Source organism: Eptesicus fuscus, chromosome 10 (assembly GCF_027574615.1).
Source record: "Eptesicus fuscus isolate TK198812 chromosome 10, DD_ASM_mEF_20220401, whole genome shotgun sequence".
Taxonomy (NCBI): domain Eukaryota; kingdom Metazoa; phylum Chordata; class Mammalia; order Chiroptera; family Vespertilionidae; genus Eptesicus; species Eptesicus fuscus.
The window spans coordinates 28,260,622-28,282,846 of NC_072482.1; the positions used below are offsets into that span (position 1 = coordinate 28,260,622).

Below are 22,225 nucleotides of genomic sequence, written 5' to 3' on the forward strand. Positions count from 1 at the left end.
CATGGGACTACAGATATTTGAGATAATGGTTTCATTTTATTTGGAAATATACCCAGAAGTGCAGTTGTGATCACAATGATAATTACTTTTTTTTTTTAATTTCCAGAAGTGAGGAACATCTATACTGTTTTAATAGTGGCTGTACCAGTTTACTTTCCTACCAATAGCATATAGGGGTTCCCTTGCCACCATGTCCTTGCTAGCATTTGTTATCTCTTGTGGCCTACCTAATAAAAGAGTAATATGCAAATTGACTGTACCTTCGCTACACCCACCAGCCACGCCCACCAGCCAGCCATGCCCACCAGCCAATCAGAGCGAGTATGCAAATAAACCCAACCGAGATGGCTACAGCCACAGAGAGCAAGGTTTCACAGGCAACGGAGGAAGCCAAGCCTTCCGCCTGCCCTTGCTGGCCTAAGCCTCCACTCAAGCTACAAAGTTTCAATTATAGAAGGTAAACAAATCCAAACAGAAATGGCGGCAGCCACAGAGCAGGAGAGAGCAGGCCAGGGTTGCCCCCTGGCAATGGAGGAAGCCAAGCTTTCCACCTGCCCTTGCCAGCCTAGGCCTCCACTCCAGGCTACAAAGTTTCAATTATAGAAGGTGAATTAACCCCAACAGAAATGGCTTCCAGCCATGGAGCGAGCAGGAGGCTTGGCTCCGCTCCAGGCTACAAAGTTTCAATTGTAGAAGGTAAATAAATTCCAGATACCAGGGCCTCTGCTTGGGTAGCCAGGGGGCATGGCTGGCCTGCAAACCACCATAGGCCCCTTGCTCTGGCCACCCCACGCCCCACGGGAACCCCCATCCTGATCCGGGACACCCTTCAGGGCAAAACAGCTGGCCCCCACCCCTGTACCAAGCCTCTATCCTATCTAATAAAAGAGTAATATGCAGATTGGCCATCACTCCCACACACAATATGGCTGCCCCCAAGTGGTCAAAGATCCTGCCCCCATGTGGACACAAGATGGCCACCACAAGATGGTCAGCAGGGGAGGGCAGTTGGGAGGCACCAGGCCTGCAAGGGAGGGCAGTTGAGAGGGACCAGGCTTGCAAGGGAGGGCAGGTGATCAACCCTGCAGGGGAGGGCAGTTAGGGGTGACCAGGCCAGCAGAGGAGGGAAGTTGGGGGCAAACAGGCTGGCAGGGGAGCAGTTAGACATCAATCAGGCTGGCAGGGGATGGGTTAGGGGGTGATCAGGCTGGCAGGCAGAAGCGGTTAGGGGCAATCAGGAAGGCAGGCAGGCAAGCAGTTGGGAGCCAGCAGTCCTGGATTGTGGGTCCCAGATTGGAGAGGGTGCAGGCTGGGCTGAGGGACACCCCCCCTCCATGCACGAATTTCATGCACCGGGCCTCTAGTTTTTTATAATAGACATCCTAACTGTGAACTTATTTCATTGTGGTTTGGATCTGCCTTTCCCTGATGATTAATGATGTTGAGCACCTTTTAATGTACTTGTTTCCATTTGTATGACTTCTTTGAATAACTTATTCAAGTCCTTTGCCCATTTTTTAATTGGATTATTTGTGTGTGTTTTATTTATTTACTTTTTTTGCCATCACGTTTCATGAGTTTCTTATATGTTTTGGATATTAACCCTTTATCAGTTTCAATTGTAGAAGGTAAATAAATTCCAGATACCAGGGCCTCTGCTTGGGTCGCCAGGGGGCATGCAAACGTTTTCTCTTAGTTCAGAGATTGCCTTTACATTTTGTTGATGGTTTCCTTTGCTGTGCAGAAGCTTCTTATTTTGAAACAGTCTCACTCACTTATTTTTGCATTCATATCATACATCAAATGGAAAATTAAAAATTTGTCAAAATCACCAGAGCGTTTAAATTACTATCATTTTCAATGGATTGTGTCCTTAAGTATAAAACTTAAGTCATGCTTGAAACCAAGGTGGTGTTCTTTTATGCTCACCCAAGTGATAGAGTTAAATACATTTTTAAATAAATTAAAGTCATTCTGACATTTGTTCTACCATTACTGAAAATGAGAACTCCTTAAGCATTCCCACGGGCACTTAGTAGACTTTGTGCAGGTACTGCAGTTATTTTTATGGAATGAAAATGCAGAATTCCACAGGGAATGGCCTGAACAACATGGTTCTCTGTTATCCCTATGGCTGGTATACAGAATGAATGATTAGAAAGAATTACATAAACTAATTGAATTATATTTCCCTTGGGCAGAAAGAAATCATTTTTAGACTGCCAAAAGTTCCATCTCTGGGGTTTACAAGAATCTTTTACTAAATTAATTAGAAGGCTTAATGGGAAATACAAAAACAATTTCTTTACAAAAATCAAAGTGTCACTTAAAGTTCTTGATCTTTTCTGGTTCAAAAATTAAGAGGGATGCCTTTCCTTTTGTTAATAATCATTTATATTATTTTGCTATACTCTATTTAATAAAATAAAATGCTTCCCAAGAAGAATTCACTAATTTAATTCCAGAAATTAAAGAAATAAAAAGCTGGTGTATTCATGGAATAATGTTGTGGACCATGGCAATCTAGACAATTAAGCAAGACCCCAATGCTACAATTACTCAACTTGCATTCAAAATGCCATGCCAGGAAATGCACAGGAGTGTGAGAGCATCAGAGTGCGAGAGCACCAGAGCAGTGACACATTCATTGTAGACTGTTTAGCCAGAGCAAACCACCAGCTTGCCTAGTAAACATGCCAGTTATCTCTATTTCAGTTGTGTTCTCTCTGAGGTGTATAGTTTAATTCCAAAAATTTGTCCTGTGATCTCTGTACTTCCCAGACGTGTAGAAATGTATTATCTGACATTGTCTTTATCATAAAACATTTCTCTCATAGAATCTTTCCTTTTAGCATTGCTGTTTTTAAAGTAGTGGGATACTTTCTTCAAATAAGATCTTGGAAACAGAGTATGAGTTCAACCAAAGAACTTGTATGCGTATATGCATGACCCATGGACACAGACAATGGAGTGGTGAGGCCCGAGGCGGGGGACAGGGGCAGGCTGGAAAGGGTCACGTTTGTACTCTAACTTGGCAAAATGAGGTGTCGAACATGGACAAGCAACCCGAAAGATGGAGAACACTTTGTAAGGAATCTGTAGCTCTGTAAGGAACATGAGTGGTGTGAGTGTTTAAGTGAAGCCTTGACCCCATTTGTTTTGTTCTTCTCATTTAGATTTGACTTTGCTCTTGCAAGAATAGTGATAGACATCTGCCCCTAACATATAGTTTCAAGATTTATAGACCAGAGCAAATAAAGAAATAGAGAAAAATATCAGGAAGAACATGTAAGAAAATATTTTTTTTAAAAAAAATATTTTTTATTGATTTTTTACAGAGAGGAAGGTAGAGGGATAGAGAGCTAGAATCATCGATGAGAGAAACATCAACCAGCTGCCTCCTGCACACCCCTACCGGGGATGTGCCCACAACCAATGTACATGCCCTTGACCAGAATCGAACCTGGCACCTTTCAGTCCGCAGGCTGACGCTCTATCCACTGAGCAAAACCGGTTTTGGCAAGAAAATATTTCTAATAAACACAGAAGTATGTGTGAAAGGAATAGGCTATGAGGCCAAAAGGACACACACACACACACACACACACACACACACACACACACAAATGAGCAAGAGAGTATTAATAATTATTTCTTAATATGAACCAGTGTTTGATTAACCCTATTTTCTGCATCTAAGGTACATAAATAATTTTTTAAGACCAATACACTTAAAATATCTCAAATTCTCATCAAGAGGATACTGACTAAATAAATATGGTACCTCTAAGCCGTGTAATATTAATAAGAATAAAGTAGAACTCTATCTATATGTTAATGTAGACTAATCTGCAATGGTAGATTAAGTAGGAAACCAAGGTACTCTGCATGTGTGATAAATATCCCCGTTTATGAAATCTTCTTTATTTTAAATATGTGTTTTCAACCAAAAGAGAGAGATTCTGTACAATGAATGACTTGTGGGAAACAGCTAACCATTTGCTGGGGGATTCCAACTCAAACCTTATCCTGAAAAGCATACTTATGAATGCATCATTTATTACAAATTAAAAGACAGTGAGAAAAATACTAAGTAATGTTAAAAAATGGTTTTATTGATTTTAGACAAAGAGGAAGGGAGAGGGAGTGAGAAAGAGAAACACCAGTTGGCTGCCTCCTGCACACCCCCTACTGGGGATCGAACTCACATCCCAGGCATGTGTCCTGACAGGAAATCAAACCAGCAACCTATTGGTGCATGGGACTATTCTCAAACAACTGAGCTACAACAGGCCAGGGCTAGAATAACTTTTTTACTAAATCCCTTTCAAACTTGTCACAAACCACAGAACCTTTAGAGGAAATCTCAGTAAGTTTGGATACATTAACCTTTTGAATGTCAATATGCACTATATATTGATTAAACATTAACAAAAAATTAGGAAAGAGTATATAATGTATATGATAGACAAAAGGTGAATAATCTTATTATATAAGAAGACTTTTATAAATGTCAGCTCACATTTGAGGAAATAAAAATACAAGCACACATACTTTTTTTTCTTTAATCCTTTTCTTTATGTTTAGATAACTTCTTTTAGTTCTTCTTTAGATTAGATATTCTGGTGACAAATTCTTAGTTTTCCTTCATCCTAGAATCTCTTGATTCCTTCTATTCTGTTTTCATGTTTTCTTTATTTTATTTTAGCACTTTTATTATATATTTATAATTTGATATAGTACTCAAAACAGCGTATCAGCTCTATTGTGGCAGTTATCCGCAGTCTCAAAAAAATAAAGGGAAGTGTTTGCTATGTATATCACCCTTCTCTCTTTTCTTTCATCTGTATGTGTGTGTGTGTGTGTAATTAATATAGATGGCAAAATGAGATTTTAAAAGGTAGGAAAACAGAATAGCTATCTCTAATACTATATTTAGAAAACTTAGTGCATAAAATATAAGGCGTTTCAAATCTGTGGAGAAATTTTAGGTGAAATTTAGATAATAGTTCTTGGGAAAATAAATTATACTTTTGAAAAAGTAAATCAAATCACTGACTTCTTTCATCCTAACAATATATTCATGATGAGTTAAGGTATTAAAAGTCTTATTAATGCTAAAATTATTGTAGATGAATACAATAAGAATTTTATTTAAATGTTGCTATATAAAAGCACTTTCTAAAAAGAGATGCAAACCTAGTCATTAAAAAAGTTAAATAAAAATATAAAAAAAATCATAGTATATTAGTTTTATAAAGCTTTAGAGAAGATTTGCAATTTTGCAGAATCTAGTGGATTTTATGCATAATTGTAAATACTATATACCAACCAAAAAGAAAAAGACAAGCGAGCCCAAAGAAAAATTCTATTAATCAAAGGCTATGGCTACACAAAGCACAAAGATCTACAAATGACAAATAACTATATGGAAAGGTGCTAAATCTTCATAGTAACTTAGGAAAATGTAAATTAAAGTAATGAAGTGATAAATTTTCCTCATCAAATTGGTCAACACTTGTAAAAAGTATGTATTCATTTACTAGGATATAGGAAAACTGGTATGCTCATTCTCTCAGTAAATAAATACAATTTTTCAACACTTATTTGGAATCCTTTTTAGCTATTAAAAACAATGGGTTAGGACTCAATTATAATGGAAAGGTTCCTACAATATAATAGTTAAAACAATTGGTTTTCCCAGCCTCCAAAACTGTGATAAATAAATGTCTGTTGTTTAAGCCATCCCGTCTATGGTATTTTGCTTACAACTCTGAACAGATTAAGGGAGGTGGAATGGTGAGAAGACTTTAAGAGGCCTTGTGTTTGAAATAAAATGGGTGGAGATTGTACAATCTGACTGCCATCTGTCAAGGAATGATTCCAATTCCCTGGAAGATGTAGTAAGAGTTAAAACTGCTGACCAAGGGGCCAATAAAAGGCATCATAAGACAAAGCAGTGGCATCGAGGACCCAGTCATGTCCTCTCTGCTTCTCCGATGATTCATAGCCCTTGCCCATTAATTGAAAAATTGCCCAAAATGAAGCGACGGAGTAGAGAGAGTCCACCATGAATTGGCCAGACTGTTTTATCTACTATTTGTGAATTTTAAGAATAAATGAGGTAGCATCTTCAGTGCAATTTTATATATCTTAAAAAATGCTTTGAAATTAATAAGTATAAAGTATTTATTGATGTGGAAAAGTATCTACTAGTAAATATATAATTACATGAAAAACTGCACTATATAACATGATATGTTATTACCCTGTTTTAATTGTGATATTTTATTTACATGTGTTTATGCATAGAAAAATGTCTTACAGATCATATTCCTCATTAAACTTGTTTTTCTCTGGAAAAAAGTCACTAAAGTACATTTTTATGTAAAAATATTAGAAATAAATCTAGACAGTTTTAACAATTCTTCTCATAGCAATGTATATATATACTAATATATACAAATTCATTTCTATAAATACATATTTATTTATATATTTCATTCATTCAGAAGAATGCCACATTTATACTAGCAAGAGACAGTTTTTAGAGATTACTGCAGGCATTATATGCAACCACACAAACAAGATATATGCTTCATATACCAGGAAATTTAGTAACTAAAACATGTCCTTTTCCAAGTTATGTATGATTTTCATTATCTAGAATAAAATCAACATAATATCAATGAATAATTAAGCTTTTAAAAATATAATATGTCAAAAAATGCGCTAATTGATTTACATGCATTATCTAATTTAATTCCCAAAACAATCTAAGTAGTTGCTATGATGACCCTCACTGAATAGCTAAAACATGATTTCAGAATGTAAGTACATAATTTGTTCAAGAACACACAGAAGGTAAGTAGGAAAATAGAGGTCAATCATCTTTCCCCTTAATGCATTTAAGTACCCCATCACTCTCTCCAAAGGATCATTTACTGAGTATCTATCACCTCTTATGTACATGACCATACAATGACCCTATGATGTATAAACTGTATTTTACTAAGATAGGAGAGAGGAACAGAAAGGATTTAAATAAAATATCCACAGTCTCACTATGCTGAAGGCTTCTTTAGTTCCTATGCTTCCTTCCTTTACCATGTCCCTGTTAGCAGGAAGGATTTGGAAGAACTCGCCTTTATCCAGAAAGGCTCATGAGAGTCTCATGTCCCAGGAATAGTCACAAATTTCAGGCAACCAACATTTCCCAACAGATTAGGCATTCCACATAAAATACCATATGTCCATTAGATCACATTGGACTCCTGAATACTGGACGAAAGATCCTGAGAGTACTATAGGTGTTAAGGATTGCTACATATACCCACCTCTGGGCATATCCATCTAGTATTTATTTGTGTGTGTGTGTGTGTGTGTGTGTGTGTGTGTGTTATCTGGATCATTGAATCTTCTCTCATCCCTACACATACACAGACACCTGTATATTCTAAGAGTAGAGAGAGGTAGGCATGTGACAAATTACAAACCTTCTAAGGTACTTTGTTTAATGACCATATCCAGAATTTAGTTTAATGAAGGCTCCAGATTTCAGAAGTTTAAGATAACAAGAGACAGAGGGGAAAAGGCAAAAAGAGGCTGTGATGTTTGTTTGAAGCAGCTGAAAAATTCCAAAAAGAAATGGTGAGGAACTGAGTAGTTAAATAATTAATAATTGAAGAAATAACTCTGAAATCTACAGCAAGTGGTTTGATTGTTCTTTTGAATTACTTTAGATTTAATCAAAATTATTCAACTTACATTAATCTTGATCTCACATCTTGAGCTGGTCCATTCTGTATCTCAGGAGCATTGATATTCATTAGTGACATATGTGCATCTGAAACATAGAATTACATTTTTAAGTAAATAAGACATTAAAGCATAAATTCAAGAGAGTTTAAATATTTAGAATTGCTCTTTTCCAGTTCAGGTAAAAATAAAACCAAAACCAAAAAAACAAACTCACACACACACACACACACACACACACACACACACACACACACACTCCCATGAACAGAAGGCAGTCTATTCCGGTTTCTTATCCTTCAAGGTGACTGGGTTGAAAGAACAAATCAATTTTCATTTTTGCCATCTTCCCCATGGCAATGAAAAGAAAGAAGAGTTCTAGAAGATCTACAGTACGTGTAGGGCTAATATAGGAAACTGAAGGCAGCTATGGCTGAACTCTATTGCAATGAGCTATCCATCTTCATCCTGCCTTCCCTTTGTACAAAGTCAGTGGCAGGACTAGGAAAAAACAAGTAATAATAATGCTGCAAAGACAACTTGGTGCATCTGAAAGACATTCTTCTTTGCCACTGGCATCTCCTAGAAATGCCCCTATTCTGGATTTGCATAAACTAATTTGGTATCAATGAGAAGAAGCGTTATTATACAATTCCATAAAGAAATCCACAAAATAGCTTACACGCACATAGGGATGAAAGAACCAGTTTACTTAGGAACATATTAAATACTAAGTGTGTGGTATTATCCCTCCACAGAGCAAATAATAGAATGTCTTCTCGTCCTACCTGCTGCTTCTATTACTGTGAGTATATTAAAGCCCAATTAATCTGCATTTATTGAAATTTATGCTAATGTGTAGAAATAAAAGAAGAGCAGAGAAAATGTATCAGTGCATTGCATTAAGTAGAACAGGCAGCATCTGTCATCTTAACTGTACTTAGCTCTAGTTTTATGAAGGAGCATAATTAAAATTAACTTTATCAACTTTCCCTTGACATTAAGTCTTAAGTATTGTGAGTTAAATATACTCTCTGAGATTTAATAATAGAAAAACAAAAAATAGCTACCTTCCCTGCAGACAAGGATTTGAGAGGCAATCATTTGCATTTGTTTCACAGTGTGTTCCGGAAAAGCCACTCTTGCAGTCACAGGTATAATGATTGATGCCATCAATACAAGATCCATCATGGAGACAGGGTTTTGATAGACATTCATCTATATTTACTTCACAAGTGATGCCTACATAGAAGAAACAAAACAAAACATGAGCCTATTTATAAGCAAAACACAAAAGTTTGTTCATTATGATAAATGTCACCAAGAAATCAAGGCTCCCTTCCCATAAAGATAATTTGACATCTTGTAGCAAAACAAAACAAACAAACAAATAAACAAATAAATACAATTTTAAGGTTAAATGTGTTTAGGTATGAACCCTCAGACTACTAATTTAATGTGAATGAGAAAAATAAACCACCAGCTTAATCTACTTAAAATATTATTTTCCAGTATGAGTTCTTTATTGTGAATATTAGTGAAATAATGAATTATATCGAGTTATCACTATGAACATTAATTCCTACATGTTTTGGTAATGATTCTTGAAAATCAAATATTTATTACCTACAGGAATTAAGGGTTAGAAGTTTTCTAAATTTGGTCCTGGTGAGTCTATTAATGGGCTATCTGAGATCTCTACTAGTAAATGTAATCTAACTTTGGCTAAATACCTAGTGTTTTCAAAGGCCAAGTTTTGAATATTTATTAAGCTCCTACCATGTACCACTTCTGTGCTCAAGTAGAAGTACACAAAAAAATTCCAAAAAAGAGAGAAAGAACAACATGTTAATCCAGAAACATGTCAGAGAGACAATTTTTATAGATAGAAAACATCTAGAGAAATAACATAAGCAAAGCTTAATGGAAAGGTAGATTGTGTTTTAGGTTTCACATGATGCAGATATTAGGAAAAAGTAGAGAATTATTATAAAATGTTTAGATGAATCCCTTTATTCACTGTGTCCATCTGTACTGAGCATCTACTAACAAAAACTACCATTACTGGTATGCCAGGCCCTGTGCTGAAGGCTTTACACACATTGTTTTAATTAATGCTCATCAAACATGAAGGGAGATATTAACTTTAAACCACTATTGAGTAAACAAGGGTTTGGAGAGTGTCAATCACTCTTCCAGATCACATAGGCCATTGCAGCAGATAAGGATTCAAATCATGTTCTCTGTAACTTGTACTTCTAATCATTAGTTTAAATGGACTATCTTGCAACTACTATGATATGTGCACAAATTGTTATGCTGAGTAGTACAATGTACACTGTTAAAAGCATGACAACAGGCCCCAAAAGGAGTAACTTATGCTAAGCCTCATGTCACCAAACTGACACTTAATTACAGTTTTAGCTCTCCCAGTAATGGAATCTTAAGCCAATCAATCAGAAATAGCCCAAACAGCACTAGTTATGTAATCTATCTGATAGGCAGATGCCATCCGCTGAGGGAAAGTACAGGCATACCTGAGAGACACTGTGGGCTTGGTTCCAGACCACAGCAATAAAGTGAGTCACACACATTTTCTGGTTTTCCTGTGCATGTATAAGCTATAGTTAGATTATATTGTAGTCTATTAAGTGTGCAATAGAATTATGTCTAAAAAACAGCAATGCACATACATAATTAAAAATACTTTATTGCTAAAAAAATGTTAACTATCATCTGGAGCCTTCGGCAAGTCATAATCTTTTTGACAGTGAAGAGTCTTGCCTCGATGTTGATGATTGCTGACTGATCAGGGTGGTGGTTGCTGAAGGTTGGGGTGGCTGTGACAATTTCTTAAAATAAGACAACAATGAAGTTTGCCACATCGATTGATTCTTTCTTTCATGAACGATTTCTCTGTACAATGTGATGGATGTTTGACAGCATTTTACCCACAAGAGAACTTTTTCCCCCCCAATTTGGAGTCAATTCTTTCAAACCATGCCACGGTTTCAACTAAGTGGATGCAATATTCTAAATCTTGTTATTTTGATTATCCTCACAGCATCTCAACCAGGAGTACATTCCATCTCAGGAAACAACTTTCTTTGCTCATCTATAAGAAGCAGCTCCTCATCCATTAATAGGAGTGTATCCTCACCCTCATCATGAGACTGCAGCAGCAATCCAGTCACCTCTGCAGGGCTCCCTTCTAATCCTGGTGTTCTTGCTATTTCCACCACAACTGCAGTTCCTTCCTCTGCTGAGGTCTTAAACCACTCAGAGTCATCTGTGAAGATTGGACCAACTTCCACCAAACTCCCGTTAATGTTGATATTTTACCTCTTCCCATGACTCATGAATGCTTTTAACAGCATCTAGAATGGTGAATCCTTTCCACAAGGATTTCAATTTACTCTGCCCAGATCCATCAGAGAAATCACTATCTATGGCATCTTTAGCCTTACAAAAAGTATTTCTTTAATAATAGGACTTGAAAGTTGAAATTACTCCAAATGGATGTGGTGTTAGCAAGCATCAAAGTGACATAAGTTTTGTGCAATCCCATCAGAGCTTTTGGGTAACCCGGTGCATTGTCAATGAGCAGTAATATTTCATAAGACTTTTTTTTTTCAGAGTAGTAGATCTCAACAGTGGGCTTAAAATATTCAGTAAATCATATTGTATTGCTGTCATCCAGTCTTCATTGTTCCATTTGTAGAACATGGGGAGAGTAGATTAACAATAATTCTTAAGGGGCCCTAGGATTTTCAGAATGACAAATAAGCCTTGGCTTCAATTTAGAATAACAAGCTTCATTAGTCTCTAACATGAAAGTCAGCCTGTACTTGGAAGCTAGGCATTGCCTTCTCCTATCTAGCTATGAAAGTCCTAGATGACATCATTTTCCAATAGAAAACTAATTCATCTACACTGAAACTCTGATATTCGATGTAGCCACCTTCATTAATCATTTCAGCTAGATTTCTGGATAACTCACTACAGCTTCTACATCAATTTTGCCTTGTACTTTTATGTTTTGGAAATGGCTTCTTTCTTTACTCCTCATTAATCCTCTTAAACCAACCTCTGCTAACGTCACATTTTCTTCTGCAGCTTTCTCACCTCTTTCACTCTCCATAGAACTGGAGAATTAGGGTCTTGCTCTGGATTAGGCTTTGGTTAAAGGAAATGTTGTAGCTGGATTGACTATCCAAGCCGCTAAAACTTTTCCATATCAGCAATAAGGATGTTTGGCTTTCTTATCATTCATGTGTTCACTGGAGTAGTACTTTTAATTTCCTTCAAAAACTTTTCTTTTCTTTTGCATTCACAACTTGGTGCAGGAGGCCTAGCTTTTAATGTATCTTGGTTTCCACAGGTCTTCCTTACTTAATCATTTCTAGCTTTTGATGAAAGCGGGAGATGTGTGACTCTTCCTTTCATGTGAATACTGAGAGGCCACTGAGGGTTACTAATTGGCCTAATTTCAGAAGGGTTGTGTCTCAGGAAATAGGAAAGTCCAAGGAAAGTATGAGAGATGGGAGAACAGGTGATCAGTGAAGCAGTCAGAACACACATACCTAGGTTCATTGTCTCATATGGGTGCAGTTCATGGTTCCCCAAACAATTACAATAGTAACATCAAAGGTCACTGATCACAGATCACCATAACAAATAATGAAAAACTTTGAAATATTGTGAGAATTACCAAAATGTAACACAGAGACACAAAGTGAGAAAAATGCTGCTGGGAAAATGGTGCCCATTTATTTGCTCAATGAGGGTGGCCACAAACCCTCAATTTGTAAAAGCAAACAAAAATGATATCTGAGAAGTACAATAAAGCAAAGCACAATAAAACTAGCTTTGTCTTTAACTTAGAAAAATCAACTCACTTTTTTGTTTAGTATAACTTCCTTATTCCTGCTCTCTTTAGTCTATGACGGTCATCATTTTATATAGCTCCCTCAGAGCTCCTATCTACTACATTGAATGCAGACCATTTCAAATAGTTGTTTGCTCAAATAAACTTTTATAATTTGTAACATGCCTCACTTTATCTTTTAACAGTTACAAGAGTAAAGCATGGCTCTTATAGTCAAGAACATAATATCTAGTTGGAAATAAAGATAAGCTTATAAAAGAACACACTATTATGATGCTTATAAATAGTTATGAATAAGCTAGAAGGAAATACAAATAAATTTATAAACAAATACACTTCTTACCATGAAAAATATAATAATAATAGTAATAATGATAGCTGATATTTGGAGACCTTACTATGTGCCAAGTACTATTGAACATGTTGCATAAGTCAACACATTTAAACTTTATTATAATTTTCTGGCATGGAAATTAATTTTCCCACTTTATGGAATAAAAAAAATGAGGCATAAGTTGTCACAGCTGGTAAATATTAGTCAAATCTGCAGTTGTATTTCAGAGGCCCATCAAGATTTAGGTTTAGGATATAGTTTAAACAAACATAATAACTTAGATTAGGTGAAAAAGAAAGAACGAAAGAATGAAAGAAAGAACGAACGAACGAAAGAAAGAAAGAACGAACGAACGAACGAAAGAAAGAAAGAAAGAAAGAAAGTCCTTTTCCTAAATCTTAGTGGCTCATGACATACCAGTTTATTTCTCACTCATATTCCAAACCAAGGTGAACTAGAGATCTACTTTGTTTTTTTCTGGGACCCAGGCTAATGGAGCGTCTTCTACCTGGGACATTGTCATCATTGCTAAAAAGGGAATGAGGCACTTGGGAAACATACACTGTGCTTAAATCTCCCACCAACATTATTTTTCTTTATTGATTAAGGTATTACATATGTGTCTCTATCTCCCCATTGCTCCCCCACACCTCCACTCATGCCCTCACCCCCTGGTGTCTGTGTCCATTGGTTAGGCTTATATTCATGCATACAAGTCCTTTGGTTGATCTCTCCCCCTTTCCTCACCCTCCTCTACCTTTCCTCTGAGGTTTGATGGTCTGATCAATGCTTCTATGATCTTGATCTGTTTTTGTTCATCAGTTTATATTGTTCATTATATTCCACAAATGAGTAAGATCATGTGATATTTATCTTTCTCTGACTTGGCTTATTTTACTTAGCATAATGCTCTCCAGGTCCATCCATGCTGTTTCAAAAATTAGGAGTTCCTTCCTGTTCATAGCAGCATAGTCTTACATTGTGTAGATGTACCATAGTTTTTTAATCCACTCATCTGCTGATGGGTATTTAGGCTGTTTCCAAACCTTAGCTATGGTAAATTGTGTTGCTATAAACATATCCTTTCTGATTGGTGTTTCTAATTTCTTGGGATATATTCCTAGAAATGGGATTACTGGGTCAAATGGGAGTTCCATTTTTAGTTTTTTGAGGAAACTGCATACTGTTCTCCACAGTGGCTGCACCAACCTGCATTCCACCAGCAGTGAAAGAGGGTTCCTTTTCCTCCTCATCCTCACCAGCACTTGTCGTTTATTGATTTGTTGATGATAGCCATTCTGACAGGTGTGAGATGATACCTCATTGTCATTTTGATTTGCATCTCTTGGATGATTAGTGACTTTGAGCATGTTTTCATTTGTCTCTTGGCCTTCCTTATGTCCTCTTTCAAAAAGTATCTATTTACTAGTAGATCAGTCGCCCATTTTTTGATTGGGTTGTTTATCTTCCTTTTGTTAAGTTGTATGAGTTCCCTGTAAATGTTGGAAATTACCGTGTTCATGGATTGGTAGAATTAACATCATTAAAATGTCCATACTACCCAAAGCAATCTATAGATTCAATGCAATACCCATTAAAATACCAATGGCATATTTCACAGACATAGAACAAAATCTCCAAAAATTCATCTGGAATAAAAATAAAAAAAAACAACCTGAATAGCTGCAACAATTCTGAGAAATAAGAACAAAGTAGGATGGATCTCAGTACCAGATATCAAGCTGTATTACAAAGCCACTGTTCTCAAAACTGCCTGGTACTGGTACAAGAACAGTGGAATAGACCAATGGAATGGCATAGAGAACCCAGAAATTGACCTAAACCACTATGCTCAATTAATATTTGACAAAGGAGGCAAGAACATACAATGGAGTCAAGACAGTCTCTTCAATAAATGGTGTTGGGAAAATTGAACAGATACATGCAAAAATATGAAACTAGACCACCAACTTACACCATACACAAAAACAAACTCAAAATGGATAAAGTACTTAAACATAAGACGGGAAACCATAAAAATACTGGAGGAATCCACAGGCAGCAAAATCTCAAACATATGCTGAAGCAATATCTTCACCAATATAGCTCCTAGGGCAATGGAAACTAAAGAGAAAATAAACAAATGGGACTACATCAAAATAAAAAGATTCTGTACAGCAAAAGAAACCATCAACAAAACAACAAGAAAGCCCACTGCATGGGAGAACATATTTGCCAATGTTATCACCCACCAACATTTCATTTGCCATCCAGGTTACCTGTTCAAGCCCTACACAAATGCTGTGGGAATGAGGGTTCTCATTCCCTTTACTCTACTAGGAAAGGGCAGATATTTGTGACAACAGCAATATTTAGTGCAGACACATTAATTACTTAAGCTTCTCATTTGTAAATGAGTGTTATTTATTAGTCCATCTTAGGTTTATTAAGATGATAAATTAAAACCATGTATTTAAAACAACTAGCCCATGGATGGATACATATTTAACATTTGATGAGTATCAGATTCCTGATAAAATATCACAACTACATTATATTAAATAGGCGATTGTTTCCAGACCATCATTATTTTAATTAAGAGGATGAGTGAAAAGTGTTTGTAGGACTATTTCATTTAAAAAGAGATTGTCCATTTAACACAGAAGTATGGGGACTGAGGTAAAATAGTAAAAGAGCATTGGACAGGATGTATACAGTACTATTTGAGAGAGGAGACTTAACAGGATACTATTAAAATGTTCTCTCCATAGAGGGCAAGCATGTCTCAGTTAACTACAGAAAACATCATCAACATTACCTTAGGATTTTTTTCCTAATGTTTTATTCATTAGTTAAATTGTGGTTATAATTTTATTCCTAAGTAACCTCCAGAGAGACTAAAAATATAATGATTAGCTGATCTGAACATTTTGGGTCCCTGTAAACCATTATCTTTTCATTTTCAACATAATCCTTCAGCACAATACAAGTAAGGTCTCCTTTTTTTTTTAACCTTTTTAACTTCATCTTGACTACTCTGCTATAGTTACATTGACCTTGTGTTTCCTCAAAAACTTTGTTCCTCTCTCTAGGACACTCTTTTCCCAGATATTTATACAATTCACTCTTTCATTCTCTCAGGTACTCATTGAACTATCATTTTCTCAGTGAGGCCTATTGGATCACACTGTTTAAAAGCTGCATCCCCTTCCTAATCTACAATTATTTATTTATTTTTTTTATAATATTTTTTTTTCTTTATTGACTAAGGTATTACACATGTGTCCTTAACCCCTCATTGCCCCCCACACCCCAGCTTGTGCCCTTACCCCCCTGGTGTCTGTGTCCATTGGTTATGCTTATATGCATGCCTACAAGTCCTTTGGTTGATCTCTCCCCCTTACCCCTCCCCTCCCCTTCCTTCCCCCTGAGGTTTGACAGTCTGATCAATGCTTCTCTACTCTGGATCTGTTTTTGTTCATCAGTTTATATTGTTCATGATATTTCACAAATGAGTAAGATCATGTGATATTTACCTTTCTCTGACTGACTTATTTCACTTAGCATAATGCTCTCTAGGTCCATCCATGCTATTGCAAATGGTAGGAGTTCCTTCCTTTTCACAGCAGTGTGGTATTCCATTTTGTAGATGTACCACAGTTTTTTAATCCACTCATCTGCTGATGGGCACTTAGGCTGTTTCCAGATCTTAGCTATTGTAAATTATGCTGCTATTAACTTAGGATTGCATATATCTTTCTGATTGGTGTTTCTAGTTTCTTGGGATATATTCCTAGAAGTGGGATCACTGGGTCAAATGGTAGAAACCATCAACAAAACAACAAGAAAACCCATATGGGAGAACATATTTGCCAATGTTATCTCTGATAAGGGTTTAATCTCCAACATTTACAGGGAACTCATACAACTTAACAAAAGAAAGGTAAACAACCCAATCAAAAAATGGGCAAAGGACCTAAATATATACTTTTCGAAAGATGACATACAGAAGGCCAAGAGACATATGAAAACATGCTCAAAGTCACTAATCATCTGAGAGATGGAAATCAAAATGACAATGAGGTACCACCTCACACCTGTCAGAATGGCTATCATCAACAAATCAACAAATGACAAGTGCTGGTGAGGATGCAGAGAAAAAGGAACCCTTGTGCACTGCTGGTAGGAATGCAGACTGGTGCAGCCACTGTGGAGAACAGTATGTAGTTTCCTCATCTACAATTATTTTGTTTCATGTTTTTACCACCATTGCAAGTAATTTTCTGCTAGCATTTGGTAAAATGTACTCAATTATCTTTGTCTTTTTATCTGTCTTCTCCATTACAAACTCAGTTCCATGAGGGCATGGATTTTGACTGTCTAGTTCAATGCATCCTGGATTCAAATCTTTGTTAAATAAATAAATTATTGTTAAATCTCTGTTTGTGTTTATATTTTAATTTACACACATTATTAGTTTTGTTTTTCTTCAGAAGCCTCTGCCCCTTCTTATGCAAGAACAGATATTTAGTTTGCAGACATTTCTGGGAGCACATCTCTGGTTTACCCACACCAGATTCCTGCTGCTGCTAATGAAAGTCCAACCATTCCACTATTTTTTACCTATCATTTATATTTTAAATTCCCTCTATGTTCATTTCAATCTTTGTATAATCTTTAGGTCTCATTCCATTGATAGTCTGTTTTTTTCTTACATTTTTTTTTCAAATTTTTTTATTAAGGTATTATATGTGTACATATCTTACCATTGCCACCCCCCACCCCACTCCCATATATGCCCTCACGCCCCAGAGTTTTGCATCCATTGGTTATGCTTATATGCATGTATACAAGTCCTTTGATTGATCTCTTATCTCCCCCACCTCTCCCTAACTTTCCCCCTGTAATTTGACAGTCTGTTTGACGCTTTACTGTCTCTGTATCTATCTTTTTGTTCAAGTTTATAATGTTCTTTATTATCCATAAATGAGTGAGATCATGTGGTATTTTTCTTTCATTGACTAGCTTATTTCACTTAACATAATGTTCTCCAATTCCATCCAGGTTGCTGCAAATGATGAGAATTCCTTCTTTTTTATGGCAGCATAGTATTCCATTGTGTAGATGTACCACAGTTTTCTGATCCAGTCATCTGCTGACGGGCACCTAGGCTGTTTCCAAATCTTAGCTATGGTGAATTATGCTGCTATGAACATAGGGGTGCATATATCCTTTCTGATTGGTGTTTCTAGTTTCTTCGGATATATTCCCAGGAGTGGGATTACTGGGTCAAATGGGAGTTCCATTTTCAGTTTTTTGAGGAAACTCCATACTATTCTCCACAGTGGCTGCACCAGTCTGCATTCCCACCAGCAGTGCACGAGGGTTCCTTTTTCTCCACATCCTCGCCAACACTTGTCGTTTGTTGATTTGTTGATGATAGCCATTCTGACAGGTGTGAGATGGTACTGCATTGTTGTTTTGATTTGCATCTCTCGGATAATTAGTGATGTTGAGCATGTTTTCATGTGTCTCTTGGCCTTCCTTCTGTCTTCTTTTGAAAAGATTCTATTTAGGTCTGTTGCCCATTTTTTTATTGGATCATTTATCTTCCTTTTATTAAGTTGTATAAGCTGCCTGTAGATGTTGGAGATTAAACCTTTATCAGTGATAGCATTTGCAAATATGTTTTCCCATGCAGTAGGCCTTTTTGTTGTTTTTTGATGGTTTCTTTTGCTCTGAAAAAGCTTTTTATTTTGATGTAGTCCCATTTGTTAATTTTCTCTTTAGCTTCCATTGCCCTAGGGGCATTTTCAGTGAAGAATTTCTTTTGGCATATGTCTGAGATTTTGCTGCCTGTGGATTGCTCTAGTATTTTTATGGTTTCCCGTCTTATGTTTAAGTCCTGTATCCATTTTGAGTTTATTTTTGTGTATGGCGTAAGTTGGTGATCCAGCTTCATATTTTTGCATGTATCTGTCCAATTTTCCCAACACCATTTATTGAAGATACTGTCTTGACTCCATTGTATGTTCATGCCTCCTTTGTCAAATATCAATTGAGCATAGTGGATTGCGTCGATATCTGGATTCTCTATTCTGTTCCAAAATCAGAAATGAAAGAGGTGAAATAACAACAGACCCCACTGAGATACAAAGGATTGTTACAAAATACTACGAACAACTCTTTTTCTTACTTTTGTTGATTGTCTTAATTTGTTATTGACCTACCTATAAATAACAAGTCAACATGTTTTCCTAGATTATTTCTTAAATAATGGTATTTGCTGGTCTGCCTAACTGGAAACATTTTATATGATAGTTGAACTCTTTTTAAAATTTAAGTATTGTTAATAATAAAATATCTTATTATAAAATTGTCATTTTGGTTTAAATAAGCTCTTATTCTATTATTTATTTTGCAATTCAAAATGGTTAGAAGTGTCAATTTGAGTTTGCAAAGTCATTATTTCCTAAATTCATTAATTCTGTTCTTAAATATTAATTTGAGTAAGTCATTCATAAGTATCATCCTAGTATATAAGTCAGAGTTGTTTTCAAAATGTTGCCACTATTGGATGTATTCAATAGTAGATAAGCAGACTATGTGATCATTGACATTAAGTTATAAATACTTTAAGGGTAATCTGATAATTGTAGTTAGCTAGTTTTTATTAGGTAGTATCCAAGAAAACATTTTAAATGAGTTAGTGTTTTAGTATGGACTGAATGAAACCCACACTTTAAAGAGGAAGTGTTGGGGGAATGATATTCTAGACAGAACTATCAGGAGCAAATAGAGATATAAGAAAAAAATAATGTTTAATTCTAATCTAGGTTGATAAAAGCAGTAGCCCTCATACTTACCTGTGCTTTAGAATCATCTGGAGAGACTTTTTAAAATATATCTTGTCAGGCCTACTCCTCAGAGATTCAGATTTGGAAATCTGTATTTTTTAAAACTCTGCAGGTGATTCTATTATTCAATCAGGCTTATAAACTAGGGTACTAGTGTAGTTGATAGCATCAGAGATATTACTTAGGAAGAAAGGCAAGATTGACCCAGATATTTAGTTTTATGCTAAGCAGGTTATACTTATCTCAAGAGGCAGTAGAGACTCCATAAAGTATTTTGTTAGGATAACACATGTAAAATGAAAAGGACCAGAAAAGTCATTTTGAAAAACTTGTCCAAAATGTAAGACTGACCAGTGGAAAGAAGTTGAGTAAAGAGGGTTTAGAAAGTAAGTAAGAGAAACAGAGGCTGGAGAAAAGCTAATTAGGTCATGCATGACTGTTACAATTGCAGCTCTCCCTCACTTCACAGTATGGCTGCTTAGGGGTGGGGCTTAGTTCCTGGATGGATTGACTTGGTATATGGATATGAAGTGAAAATGGACTGCTGCTTCCCCACAGCCCCTCAGAGGTTTCCCAGGAAGATAAAGGTAAAAGGAAATTCTTCTACTGGGCAGAACTTGAATCAGAAAATATTGTCATCATCTTTGGGTAGAAATAGAAGTAGGCCAAGATAATGATATTCATGGATTCTCAGATAGTGACAAATAACCTGCTCAATTTATCACTGGCTTGGAAGGAAAAACATAGGACAATCTGGGTCAGGGAAATTTAAGAAAGAGACATACAGATTGACTAATGGGTGTGGGCATGAAGTATGAAGGTCTCTGCAATGCATGTTAATGTTCACCATAGAATATCTACAGCAGAAGATGAACTAAACAATCACATAAAAAGAAGTCAGCCAGTTAACATCAATCATCTTCTGTCTTCAGCAACCAAAATAGGTATAAACAGAGTAGACAGATTAGCAGGTATAAAAGCTATGCATAAGCCCAATATATGGTTTCTTGTGTTCCAAGACTGATCTAGCTATTGTTTTCAAATGTTACCCAATCTGCTAGAAATAAAGACCGAAGCTATCATTCACTTGATAGTCAGCAGATAACACTGGACTGAAGCAACACTGTGATTCATTTTGATTAAACTTGGCACATATTCTAGTTATGGATATGTTTGTCTCTCCTGCCAACAGAGTATCTATTAGCCAGCATTACGACTCAAGGCTTATGTAGTGGTGATCCACCAATAGGAGATCTCCCATAACATCTGAGTGGACCAAGGAAACTTCTTTAACAGAAAAGCTTGGTAACGATCATGAAACCATGGAATCTAATGGCTCTATAATGTACTGCACCATTTGAAAACTACTAACTGCAAATGAGGTGTCAACTTGGAGATGATAGCTTACAGAGATCATGTAGAATCTTATAGGATGTCATATATCCACTTAATTAATAATCATTATATAATATTCTGTTTCCAATAGCAATAAGCCATGGAATTAGAAACCAAGGAGTAAAAGGAAGAGTGAAACCAGGTACTTTATCTTTGAACTATTGGGAAATTGTACTTTGCATTCCTGAAAATATAGGTCCATGGATTTAAAGATCCTGGGGTAGTTATTCCAACAGAAGAAATTCTTGCATATGGGCACACTCAGATAATCACTTTTTGAATTCTATGGCTTCTACCTAGTCACTTTGGTCTCTGTGCCAAGAGACAATCAGGCAAGGAAAGGAGTTAATTCTCTTTACAGGAGTTACTGATGCTGATCATTAGAATGATGTAGGGTGCTGTTATAAAATGAGGCAAGGAATAAAACATATGGCATCAAGATTTACTGGGACATGCCATTGGTAAATCTTTGTCCAATATTGCTAGAAAATGGACAGAAATATCAGTCACATCATTACTAGGAATACTTTGAAGATTAAACAGGCCTGCATATAGTGTTTTGTAAATACCTCTAAGAACACATTGTAGGAATGACTGTTCTAGCCTAGTCCAAATGAGTGCTTCAGATACTCCTACATACAGTTGGAGTGTGTGTTGTTGACTTCCAGCAATCAGACTATTGAACTCTTCCTTCCAACTCCTAAATCTCAGAAATGAGATCTTTAAGATGAATTTTATGGCTTAATTTATATGAAAATAACTGCATACAATACTTTGTTTATAATTATAAATACCTTATTCATTCTACTTCAATATCATAATTGTTTCATCTTTTATGTATATCAAAATCTTTACATGCCAAAGAAAGTGGTTCAGTAGACAACACCGAATATTACAAAATAATAATAAAAAAAACTTGGAGTGGTCATTTTGTGAAAAGAAGTGAGTTTTAGGCTACTTGCATTTTTATTTAACGAGGATAACAAGGAATAT

At 36.0% G+C, this 22,225-nt stretch overlaps 1 protein-coding gene across 1 annotated transcript in view; it reads right to left on the bottom strand.

Moving 5' to 3' along the window:
* The window catches only part of EYS (eyes shut homolog), a 1,391,558-nt gene that overhangs the window by 868,901 nt on the left and 500,432 nt on the right, over positions 1-22,225 (bottom strand). Inside the window, 2 exon segments of the mRNA XM_054722350.1 lie at positions 7,768-7,846; positions 8,829-9,000. Coding sequence (XP_054578325.1) covers positions 7,768-7,846; positions 8,829-9,000 — 251 coding nt within the window.